The 13,476-nt window shown below is 36.9% G+C and overlaps 1 protein-coding gene across 1 annotated transcript; it reads left to right on the top strand.

The window, feature by feature from the left end:
* The first annotated feature begins 2,331 nt into the window (after positions 1–2,331).
* LOC125659242 (protocatechuate 3,4-dioxygenase beta chain-like) lies at positions 2,332–13,316 on the top strand. Its single transcript, XM_048890849.2, has 2 exons — positions 2,332–2,459; positions 12,363–13,316. The coding sequence occupies exons 1-2, from the start codon at positions 2,376–2,378 to the stop codon at positions 12,960–12,962; spliced, it is 684 nt and encodes a 227-aa protein (XP_048746806.1). The 5' UTR covers positions 2,332–2,375; the 3' UTR covers positions 12,963–13,316.
* Positions 13,317–13,476: the final 160 nt, after the last annotated feature.

Below are 13,476 nucleotides of genomic sequence, written 5' to 3'. Positions count from 1 at the left end.
TACCCCCAAAGTAGGTCATGGTTCACTGAAATGCAAACTGAATTTATCTATATTCCTCCGGGAGATAGCTTGTGATTAAATTTCAGGGTAATATCTGTATCCTTAACGAGAACACTTGGTTTTTCTACTAAGTGGGTCTCGTGAAGATCCGGGTTAGAATAGGTCCTCAGTACCCTTTGCTTGTCGTAATAGGCGACTAACTAGGTTGGTCCCTCGGATGAGACCGCAAAAACCGAGGCCCCGTGTCATACCAGCTAACGCTTGCCACGACACAGAACTTGTTTTCAAGGTCATATCTGAAAGACGCGTGATTCTCACTTCTAAATATCGAGGATTTGGTGAAGGAGCAAGCACTACCTAAAATTACAACTTAGGTTTGACGAAGTCATGAAACGAGCAGGGCTCGAACTCACGACCTCGCGGCTACGATGCAAACTCTCTACCACTGAGCTACCACGACCGGTTCCGACAGAAATGATTTTAGTAAAATGTAAATATAGGAAACAAATTTCATTTTTGAAAATGCTAGAGGTTATGAACTGCAACGCTTCACACCGGCATATCTTTGTAATACGGTACATGTATAAATGTGATGACGAGGCTTCATTTTATCCATATAAACCAAACGTCCACTGAGTAATCTGAACTTTGTAAACGTTGTCATTTTGTTGAGGACATTCCACCCACTGCGTACACACAAGACATACAGAAGCGGTTTTAACAGTTTGAGTGATCTTCCCCTTATTCATGTTTTATAGCGTTTGGTTTTGAAAAGTCTAGTGGGTAACGCTTTGGCAGTGAAGAGGTATTACTAGGGAGACCTAGGCAATGACAGGTACATGTACTTTGTAAAATCCGAATTTTCAAAGACTTTCTCTCGAAAATCAGCATGATCACGTATACCTTATCCTTAGTTTCGTTTTATCATTTCATATTTACTTGAGTGACACGTCATACATGAGTATTGATGCTCAACCCCCCCCCCCCCCCCCACCACCACCACCACCACCACCACATATATAAATATGAAACGAATTTTAAAAAAAAAAAAAAACCCACCAAATATATAAATAAGAAACAAACTAATTAAAAAGAAACCAACAAAACCACTTTCGGTTAGTGTATAGGACCTCATTAAAAACAAGCATATTTACGGATATCTAACAGTCAATATTTATATCGTCCAATCCCACAATCCGAAAACTGTTCATTTTTCTTTTTACGAACTCATAACAAATCTTCACATACATGTAAGTATGACGTCATAACCAGACTGGTAGTCGATACGAATCCCCTGATGATTGACAGGTCTTGATTATGTCCTTATTATATCAGTCAATCATGTCTTTGCAAGATAATGACGATTTTCAGTCTCTGTCTTTGTAAAACATCGCAGTTCGTACCCTCATGCATTTTCAAAACTGAAATTTGTTTCTTAATGCCTTGACTCAAATAATTCTATTTCACAGGAAATGACGTTTTATTTAATGTCAATTACAAGGCTTGTTATCATTATCACCACCTTCAGTTTAACGTATATAACATTGGTAATCATGTTCAGTTCAACGTGGACGAAAACACAGAAACATTATAATAGTTATCAGAGCCAAACTTTAGTAGTAATATACTTCTAGAAGCTGTAATTAAGGTATTCAATGTATAACGAAAGGATAATGAACAATTTTGAAAGATTTGAATCAACATAAATGGTTATTGTTAAATAATGATGAAAGCAAAGTAAATGGAATTCACATGACTGGTAAATGATTAGAAGCTGACCATTTGGCATTTGAGACTTTTTTTTGAAGAGTTATCTGCCCTTTGTAAAATTAAAAAATCTAATGTTCTAAAAATGTGTGGTAAATGTCTAATTTATTTCATATGCTCATAAAGAGAAAGTGTGTGTACACTATAACTTTCTACCAAGAGATTAGTATGAAAATATAATTTCTTTTATAAATATCTTAATCAAACATGCTCTTCCCATTGACTTGAAGGTGAAATAAACCAAGAAGTAAACAAAATTTTGAAAATTCCTATGGTGGATTATTTTTTATCTGATAACCCCTTTCGAAATGATACCATGATTACAGAAATACCACCATCCATTAAATAGATATGAAATATGGTCGTTAAACATTGAATACTTTAACAGCACATTTCTCTTTGGTCTTTAATGCATTCTTTTGTTTATTGACTTTCAAAATCAAATTTTCTGCTGACTGCCTCTTCACTCCTGAAAGTAATCAGCCGAGAAAATCCTCTGTAATAGAAGAATCATTTATATTCATGGAAAATTCTGATCAAAACCAGTCTAGTCTGAAAGTCACCAGAGTTCTTGTACAGGGACTCGTTTCCAACTGCTGATTTCAGATATGATTTTTAGGAGGTGGATTTTTGTTGTTTTGATTAACACAGCTCGGGGATATGAAGAAAATGGTCAAATAAATACCACACAGGTGAGAAGCAGTTTCTCTATGAGTATCATATGTTACAATAACTTCTTCATTTCTAGTGTCAGACAGACCTAGGTAAATTATCGGTAATGACAGACAGACATGGAAATCCCGATCGCACACCTGACATATCGCACGGACGCCCATTTCAATATTTTCTCTAAGTCGTGGTGGCCGAATGGGTAGGACGATTGCTTCGCTTCGGGGAGGTCGCTTTTTTATTTCGACGCCGCTTGAACCCTAAAGCGTTTAACATAGGTAGCGAATGTTTATTCGCCAAGCGTCCGAAAATAAAATGGAGAGTGATGGATCTTTCGGATATGACCTTAAAAACGGAGGTCTCGCATCACGGTGGGCATTAGTACGGAAAAAAAACCTCTTACTGGCGGGGTCTTGTGTGTCAGGTATATTGTGTATAGAAAAATAAAACCAAACTAGTGGCAATGTTTCAGGTTGAGGTAAATGAAATAAAATGGTTAAAAAACTTTCGTATTTCGTTGTATTTTCTTTGTTTTCCAACACCCTCACAATTCGTCTTGGGGTGTTTTTATGCAGATTTTGTATGCAAACAGTTGGTAACTCCTCCTAGCCTCTGGTATATCCGCTGTCCGGGGGTCCGTGATGACCCTACTCTTGATTTTGTTTTCTTTATAGGAGTTATGAGATTGGTCACTGTTCGTTATCTTCGCCTGATCAAACCACTTTTTTATATTTGCATGACATCATCAAGTTGTATTAAGCAATTGCACCACACTGAATCCCTAATGAATATAAATCAATATACATGTATTTCCTAAATTCAAACAGAGTACAAAATACACTTTTCCAAAAGGGTTTTGTTTGTAACATTTTCAACATGCATCTAACCTAATATAACCTAGGTTCTACATTCAAAATATGGATTTCATCTTGCAGGGTGATACACACGGACAGTCAAAACATCTAGACGAATCCAATATAAATTTTTCATAAAAGCTGTAACCCCTCTCTTTCTTGAAATTCTGTTTGCAATTCTGTGAGTTTTTTAATTCCACGTTTCTGTAGAAATTTTTTTTCCAAGTTCCTGGAATAGAGTTTGGTGGGTTTCGGAGATTACTCAACAGATGTGTATTTTTTGGGATAATCAATGTTTTACTACAGTCATTCCGCTGCTGTTGATAATATTCTTCTAGACCATAAAAAAATTGATTTCTTTAAAAAGATTGTTTTCTTAATCTCTTCAATGTTAGACGGAAAGTTTTTATTTATTCATTTGTATCGTTTTCTAGATTAACAATCTAATTAAAAACATATTTTTAAAGTTCCACGCCGTAAACTCTGCGCAAAATTTACGGCGCAGATCGAAAAAGTCTGATTTCAATTAGATTGACTAAATTAGCAGTGTAAGTTATAATAAGTACTGAAAATGGTTCTCATGATCATTTCAATTTCTTTTTTTTTTAAACAACTGTTTCCTATTTTTGAATCTTTAATCGAAAAAACAACAACAACTGTAATACAACTACCATTCCAATTCTTTTCAAATTTGGTATGAAGCATTTTTGGAATAAGGGGAACATAAATCGTAAATTTCATAACTCCTGGGGCCTTAGGGGCGGGGCAAACACTACCCAAAATTGAAAAGTTTTCAAACATTTTCTTGTTTACAACCGCACATGTGTAAGAAAAACTAATTGCATAGTGATGTAGAGCAGAGATGCCTCTACCAAAATTGTAAATTTCATTATCCCTCTGGTAGGGGTCCTGGCCCAAGGGCGGTGCCAAACTTGGTATATAGTGTTTACATGTATATGTAAACACTTCAATAACATCTTTATAGTACTATTGATACTAAATTGTTTAGAAAGAGCAGTTAGTCCTTTACCAAATTTGTGAATTTGATGATCCCGAGGTTGGGGTTTTGGTATCAGGGTGGGGCCAAATGTGCGAAGAAATAGAACTGAAAAATAGAACTGTTTTCTTGATAACTACTATTCAAATTCCTTTCAATTTCTTATGAAGCATGGGAGGACATGAATTATATTTGAGGATTCCTGCACTCCTGGGGCCTTAGGGGTGCGGCAAAAACTGTCACTACTCTGTACATCTTGTTTTATACTGTTGCTGAATATTAGAATTTAGCTTAGATACATGTATTTTCAGAAATGGAATTTGTTCTCGATGTTTAGCCTTTTGGACTAGTGATACTTTTAACTAGTACCCAGGTGACCGATAAGGCCTGTGGACCTCTTGTTTCAATAATTATACCTTTGATTTATCAGAGTGCATAATTCTGGCAAATAAGATGAGTAGGTTTTCATTTACATGTAATAACCTTGTGTTTCCCCCAAAGTATCTTCCTGCCAAACTTTTTTACTTTTCATGAATTGGTTTTATTCGATTTTCCAGTACATAGATTGGAATTTTTTCCCAGTACATAGATTATATTAGGGGCCTCCGTGACCGAGTGGTTAGAGCATCGCGCTCAAAATCACACGGCCTCTCACCTCTGTCGGCGCGGGCTCGAATCCTGCTCGTGCCGGTAAGTGAGAAATTTTCCCAGTTTACTTTCAGAAGGTCGGTTGTCTCTTCCCAGGTACATTGCATCTGGGTTCTCTGAAAAATTGTTGAGTGTGGCGGAAAACATCAATCAATCAAATCAATCATAGATTGGAGTTTGTATGATACAGTAACGAGTAAGTAATGAAAGTGGTCGTCAGAGTTTTAAAAGGTTACTAGGCTTATTTCCTTCTTGAAGACCAGGTAGTATACCATGTGTTTGTATCTCTGATTGTTTACTACTCTTATAACTCGATACGATCATCAGATCTCTATTTATTGGTTTTATTTTTTAATTCTGTAAAAATTACGAGAATTTGTGATATCACAACTTTCTAATAGTTTTCCTAGATCTACTTTTAAATACATGTATTCATCTTTATTCTGTAACAAAAATTAACTTTATCATATTGCTCAGTAATATGATTTTCATTTTCACTTATTATGTAATTTATTGTTTTTTATAATTGCCTTTCACAATGATATTCGGGGACCTCCGTGGTCGGAGGGCCTCCGTGACCGAGTGGTTAGAGCATCGCGCTCAAAATCACACGGTCTCTCACCTCTGGTCGGCGCGGGTTCGAATCCCGCTCGCGCCGGTAAGTGAGAAAGTTTCCCAGTTTACTTTCGGAAGGTCGGTTGTCTCCTCCCAGGTACATTGTATCTGGGTTCTCTCTTCCACCAATAAAAACTGGACGCCACCAGATAACTGAAAAATTGTTGAGTGTGGCGGAAAACATCAAAACAATCACACTGATATACACAATTGAGCACCATGTGAAAAGCATAATGAATTCAATTGGATAGATAGAAAGTATCTGCATGTAAAAGTATGGTACGGCATGTTACACTAAATTTTAGGTTAAATAAAAAAAAAAATCTTCAATGCAGTCTTATTTTATAATAAATCTTTTGACATTATCTTTCAGACCCCCTGTACCTGCAGTTTTTCCAACAACATCGTTTTCTTCAACTGCTATTTTATCAAATGATATTTTGGAGGCCTCAATACTTAATTTACTTACACTTGAGAATTTACTGGTATAAACGTATTACCTTATCATTGATAAGGTCCCGCGGGGATCCGGGTTAGATTAGGTCAGACCTCAGTACCACTTGCTTGTCGTAAGAAGCGACTAAATGGGGCGGTCCTTCCGATGATCCACCGCAAAAACCGAGGCCCCGTGTCACCGCAGTTATGGCACGATTAATATCCCTCCCTGTTCAAAGGCCGTAAGCGCCGAGTTTAGGCCTAAATTTTCCAGCCCATCGCCAGCTATCGAGACGTCTCCATATGAGTGAAATATTCTCGAGAGGGATGTTAAACAACATACAATCAATCATTATTATTCCACCTTGTGTATTTTCTTATCAATTTTTTCAAAAAGAATTGCATGTCCATCAAAACTAATACGTCTGTCCATTTTTTCGTATATCCATTTTTCAATTCCATAGTACCAGGTCGCTTTAACCCAAAAAGGTGCGGATTGGGAAATAAAAAAAATCAAAGACTATGTAAATAATAATGGCATGAAAATATTAAGTAATTTGGTTATATTTTCATTTAAATAGTGTCGTTTTCTAAGCTATAAAATATCTGATTGGTTTCTCATCCTCTAACCACGTACAATGTGTTCTTAATAATAGAAGGCTCATACCTTCGAATATATTATAACTCTGAAGAACAGACAATGCATCCCCAATAGATTGTAAACTTAATTTGTATTTCAATAAAAAAAATCTTTGAATTCTTTGACTTTACGAGATGCATACATGACAGTGAATTTACGGAGTACAATGTACATTTAGATTGATTGAGTGTAGCTATATGACCCGATGTTCCTGTATTATTTTTGTACATAATTACTTTAAAGCAGATTACTTACTTTATAAAGTTATTAACTTTTCCTTAATTACATGCTTGAAAACATCTGCATGTGAAAGAAAAGAGTGCGAATATTATTTAGAAAGTAAATATAGTGGGTACATATATACATGTAAATCATCCCATAATATACGTCTATAAATAGACCCACGCGCGTCAGGGGAATCCCAACATGATGTATGAACTTATACGCAACTGTCTAGTTTTAAAGCTGAAAGAGCGTAAAACAACGAATTACTAAGAGGTATTTGATATTTTTATTTCTATCAAACTTATGGTACGGTACTGTTATAACAAAATACATAACTTTACACAGATAAGACCACCGATGATCTGAAAGTTTGAACTGGTCACGTGACTGTCACTTGAAATGGCAGTGACGCGGTTATTTGTAAACATCGATTTAAAATCAAATAATTTGGGTTAAAACAGGTGCGATAATTTATGATATGTCGTACAGCCTCATAACTACATACCTGCGATGATTTAATAGCGTTTCTACAAGATGGAAAAAATTATTGTAATTCGGACCACACAGCTTTAACGTCTATCTCGAGAATTTTTCACTCACACGGAGACGTCACCAAGACCGGTGAAGGGCTTCAAATTTAGGCCTTTGCTCGGTGCTTACGGCCATTGAGTAGTGAGGGTTCTTTAGCGTGCCACACCTACTGCGACACGGGACATCCGTTGTTAAGGTCATCTCCGAGGACCCATGCCATTCACACCTCATGCCGAGCGTTTGACGATGGAACTGTCACTACCAGCTTTAACGACTTAGGTCTGTCGCAGCCGGGATTCGAACCCCGGCCTTCCGCATACAGGGCGAACGCGCTAACCTGTAGGTCACCGCGGCGGTTTCTACTAGCAGTTAGTTTATCTTTCCTCAGACCCTGCTGATTTGTATTCGGTTTTCGTGTATTCCAAGATTTTTTATTTACTTGTGATGCATACATTGAGTAAGGAATTGTTAAAACTCCCTTGCTACTTTTACATAATTGTCAATGAAAGTTCTATATCAAGTATTGAATGATCTGTTCTGTAGTCAGATAATATCCCGCCGACAAAAGACATCAATTCTTCTGAAACTAGAAAAACCAAGTTGGTGTCCTTTAAAAAAGGACTGCAATACTTTGACCATGATCTTGTGGTTTTTAACAAAACTTAATAGTCTAGTTTGAAATAAAAATGTGTTTTACACCAGATTTATAGGTCACCTGAGTCAGTCGTATGACCTATTGCTATTGGTCTGCGTCAACAACTTCTTCCCAGAAACTACTGGGCCAATGTTGACCAAATTTGGTATATAGCATCTGTAGGTGACGGAGACCGCAAATTGTAAGTGACCCCCACCCTAAGGAGCCTAAATTGTGGGGCAATAACTGTAAAATTGATGTATTGTTTTAAAAATCGTCTTCTTTACTTCTGGGCATCTAGCAGAGGAAGTGAGCATATAGTAATGATGAGCAAGGAAGCTTCTACCAAAGTGGTAAATTTCATGACCCCCGGGTAGGGGTTCTGACCCCAGGGTGTGGCCAAACTTTGTATATAATGTTATGTGTAAAACACTTAAATAACATCTTCTTTAGTGCTATTGATACTAAATTGAAACTTAATAAAATTGTAAATTTGGTTAACCCAGGGGTAGGGGTTTTGGTATCAGGGTGGGACCAAAATGGTCAGTTATTAAATGTGTGAACAATATAAATGTTTTAACTTTTTCTTGATAACTATTATTCCAATTCTTTTCAAATTTGGTATGAAGCATCTTTGGGACAAACGGGGCATAAACTGTAAATTTCAGGATTCCTGCACTCCTGGAGCCTTAGGGGCGGGGCAAAAATTGTCCAAATTTCAAATATCTTCTCTACAACCGCACATGTTTAAAAACAACTAAATATATAGTGATGTGGTGCAAGAAGGCGTCTACCAAAATTGTAAATTTCATGATCCCCGGGGTAGGAGTTCTGACCCTAGGGCAGGGCCAAACTTAGTATATAGTATTTATGTGTAAAACACTTAAATAATATCTTCTTTAGTGCTATTGACTTTAAATTGATACTTAGAAAGAGCAGGTAGTTCTTTACCAAAATTGTAAATTTGATGACCCCGGGGGTAGGGTTTGGTATCAGGGTGGGGCCAAAATGGTTAGTTATTAAATGTGTGAACAATAGAAATTTTTAACGTCTTGATAACTATCATTCCAATTCTTTTCAAATTGGTATCTAGCATCTTTGGAACAAGGAGACATAAATTGTACATTTCAGGATTCCTGGGACCTTAGGGGCGGGGCAAAAACTGTCCAAAATAGACCATTTTTCAAAAATCTTCTTCTTTACAACCGCACATGTTTAAGAAAAACTAAATCATAGTGATATAGAGAAGGCCTTTACTAAATTTGTAAATTTGATGATTCCCGGGGTAGGGGTTCTGACCCCAGGGTAAGGCAAAACTTATATAGTATTTATGTGCAAGTTTGCTGATGCTGTATAAAATCTTAATGCATACTTGGGAATAACAGAAAAGGATGTGCAAAAATGGTGAAGTTTACAACCTAGGGTTTTGACTCTAGGATGGGTTAAAATTACATGTAGTCATATCTTTTAATGTTAATACACCTACATTGTATTATATTATTTAAATCCTTTCATAAGTATATGCACTTTAGAGGTCATTGAAGTTTTTAGAACATTTCTTGTTTTATGCTGTTGCGGATTTAGATTACATAGCCCTTGGGAACAGTGATACTTTTCCAATAGTACTTTCAAGCTTTAACTACGAACTACTTCTTTAGTGTTATTTGCTCGCGTGAGAATCGCGGACTCACAATATACAAATGTTAATGAATGGGGTTTTTTTTTTGGTTTTGTTTTGTTTAAGGTGGACCTATACTCGGCCTTAATTGGACTCAATCATGGAAAAGTTGCCTTTATATGATAGATATATGCATTGATGAAAATGTATTCCTCTTTCTTATTTTTCTTATTAATTAATATTTTTCCAAACAAATGGGCTATAATAAGCAACATAGACTATATACCCATTATTTAATGATATGTAATCATTTACTTTAATAAATTTAAATAACTATTTTCATAATGTACACTTTGTGAGCCCAAACATGTTAAAAGATATACTGTTGAAAATTCCATTTGATGTCAATATTGGTCTTTTCTCCCAATTTTTATGGACTAAACCTTGAATAAATTGTTTCTAATTTACAGATTCTTATCTCAGAAAAGGGATTTGCGTAAGAAAATCATATGTTGACGTATCATTTAAAAAGCTATAAGCTCTACAAGTACACCCCCCCCCCAAAAAAAATCTTGAAATATACATAATCATCTTTTCATACGACATGTGAAATTTGAGTATATTTACAACTTTGGATAATGATTTGAACTATGTTAAACTATAAGTATTATAGTTACATGTGGTTTGCAATTAGATTTTACATTTTATCTGAAAACAAATCATTCTAGAAGAGGGTAATCACAATGTGAATGTAAAACGAAAGTAACAAAATGAATTTTGATGGTTTTGCTTATATGATTAATGCATGTGTGTAATGTGTGTTATATCTTTTATCATGAAATCATTTGCATGTACATAAATTGGATAAACGTACATGTACACCACTTACACCGATCTATGCAGATGTAATCTCAATAAGGAAATAATCGCGTTATACAGATGCCGCCCCAATAATTTTGAAAAAAAGGAGAGGGGATGAGGAAAAATGACAAATTTATGACGGTCGGTGAAATAAAACAAATTATTTGCAGCCGTTCTTTGAAGCTTGCGTCAATATCTGCAACATTGGAGCAGCGAACACAACTACGATATATGTGGTCACTGGAGCAGCGAAGTGTGAACTTTTATTTTTACATAAGTTTACCATGTATTTGTTCATGATAATTTGGATTCAACAGTTGCGTAGTTTTGAATTAGCAATTATTACGCTCGAGAATTTTTTTTTATTCATATGGAGACGCCATCATTGCCGGTGAAGGGCTGCAAAACTTAGGCCTATGCTTGACGCCGAGTAGGGATTTTTAGCGAGTCACACCTGCTGTGACACGGGGTCTTGGTTTTTGCGGTCTCATCCGAAGGACCGTCCCATTTAGTCGCCTCTTGCGACAAGCATGGGGTACTGAGGACCTATTTTAACCCGGATCCCCACAAAAGAAATAATAACATCATTATGATGCTGGTGGAAATATGAATTGGTCCCCCTTTCGCATCCGTCTCCAACTTTCTGATGCCCGTGTAATTCCATATGTTGAACAAGGATAATTGTAAAACTTTTACATACATGAATAGTCAATGTACCTCACGGACGCCCTCATCCGCCAAAATGTTGTCTGTTCTCCAACCGAATTTTTTCTAAAGCTTGAATCATCTTTAACCCCCCCCCCCCTCCCTTTTAATACAAATTTTGACCGCAGCTGATAAAACGCATTGGAAGGAATCAATATCGGACATTCATATCGACATGTAAAAATCAAACCGATATCTTTAAAATACCACATTTCGGAAAACGGACGCGTGGTTCCGCATATACATTTGATTGTGACGTACATGTAAGCCGAGTATAGGTCTACTTTAAAGCGCTTTACAATATATTATTACCCCGGGAGACCTTATATCAATCTAGAACTTTCTCAGCTTCCTGAAGCATACAGTGCAAGCTGCCGTTACAGGCGCTAGAGCACTAACATTCTAACTACATGTATATCTTTAAGTTTCACTGTCTATAGCCAGGTACCCCTTTTACACTTGGGTGGAGTGAGGAAATTCGTGTAAGATGCCTTTACCAAGGACACAACGTCGGCCCTGCCGCGGCCAGGACTCGAACCCACGACCTTTCGGTCGAGAGTCTGCCAACCTAACCACTAGGCCACCGACGTACGCCACAATGTTTCTTGTACTGCGTCACACGGAGGAGGTCTACACGTAAATGACGTAATGAGGCCTCGATGGGGAGTTTGGCAAACATGGAGAAAGCTCTAGTAGTATATGATTGGTTTTTTTTGGGGGGGGATGTGTCATTCTGATTTTTATTGCCCGAATTTTCTCAATCCGAAGTGGAAGTGTTGACGTTTTAGCCACAAATGTGTCCAATATCTCCTCTTGAAATCCTTTGGTCTTGTTTCTGAGCGTCTCGTATTAATTTCCAAGTTTATGTACATGATAGTAATTTGAGGACTGCGGGTAGGATTCAACGACATCACTGTCCCTTACATTTCAAGAAATGCGCTATTCCCCGCCACTCAAACTGGGCGTCTTCGTATGTACATGTCTAAAAAAGTGTAGATTTTCTGTCAATAAGAAATATAAATGTGAAGGGGAAAATGCATGTGTAAGTACAGAAAATGTTCTATTATTATGTCAGAGGTGCCATAAAATGCAATATTTGAACAATGACTTATGCAATGGAAATTCTACACTGATAATGAAGCATCGTCATTTTAAATTACCAGGTCTCCCAGGATGACTGTCAACCCACACCGGCCGATGTCTACGGCCCATACTATGTACCATTTTCACCTAGACTGATTCAATATTGCACTGGTGACCCTCAAAGTTACTACAACCATACCTTAACAGTACATGGTCACGTTCTCCAAGAGGACTGTCAGACGGGGATCCCAAATACAATAGTAGAACTCTGGCAGGCCGATGTAGACGGAAACTACCACAGCAACGACTGTCGTGGATATATCATTACTGATAAAAATGGTTATTACGAGTTCACTACTGTACATCCGGGAAGGTACGCCATTGACCGTAAAGATCAGCTGCTAAGACCCCGACATATTCATTTTAAAGTACATGGTGGGATGTTCCATATAGGTGTCATCACCCAGATGTATTTTAAAGGCGACCCATATCTCGGTCTGAAAGATGCTTGTAAGGAGTGCTCTTCAAGAAAGAAAGAGTTGAGAACTAAACCAAGATTATTTTGCAATAGTCACCTTTGTATAGCCACAGTAAAATTTGATATTGTGTTACGACGAAAACCCTCTGGTTGGCAAATTCAACGTGAATTGTTTAACGTGGTCAGAGAAATAAGTGACTAATATCTGTAAAGAGGTCAAACTTTATGAAGAAAGTCAAATGAATACGTTCTACAGATATTAGTTAAATGGAATAAATGAATCTTGATTTATTTTGCCAACAGTACCAAACAAGTTGCGCACGGACATTGTACCTATTTGTTTTTAAAAATACAATATTGAAAAGAACTTTTAAAAACATGTTTGCAAACTTGCGTCAAGGAAATCAATGATACTCTATTGATTATGGTTGTAAATAAAAGGGGGATGTTGCTCGGACCGGAACTGACACTCAAGACTCTCCACAAATTAAGAAAGTAATAACCCACCGAGATAATGGGCCGACGTACTGAACCTTATCTCCGTCACCATCCACAGTTTTTATTCCACTCTGAAGGGGCTATCTTAATGGGCACCAAATTGATATCGAAAGAAATATGTGTTGGTGAGAAAAGGACTTGAAAACGGGAACCTTGAAAACATTTCTACATGGTAGAAAAACCCAATCCCCGTTACAGTTCATAGCCTCTCCTGCTTT

This window comes from Ostrea edulis, chromosome 9 (assembly GCF_947568905.1).
Source record: "Ostrea edulis chromosome 9, xbOstEdul1.1, whole genome shotgun sequence".
NCBI lineage: Eukaryota > Metazoa > Mollusca > Bivalvia > Ostreida > Ostreidae > Ostrea > Ostrea edulis.
The sequence above is the reverse complement of the archived record's forward strand: the minus strand, read 5'-3'. Positions and strand labels throughout refer to the sequence as shown.

What these genes read in the sequence shown, in the direction of transcription:
- LOC125659242 (XM_048890849.2), top strand. Translation starts at nt 2,376, where the DNA reads ATGATTTTTAGGAGGTGGATTTTTGTTGTTTTGATTAACACAGCTCGG. An exon ending in GTCAAATAAATACCACACAG is followed by an intron (nt 2,460 to 12,362) that starts GTGAGAAGCAGT and finishes TTAAATTACCAG; the next exon opens with GTCTCCCAGGATGACTGTCA.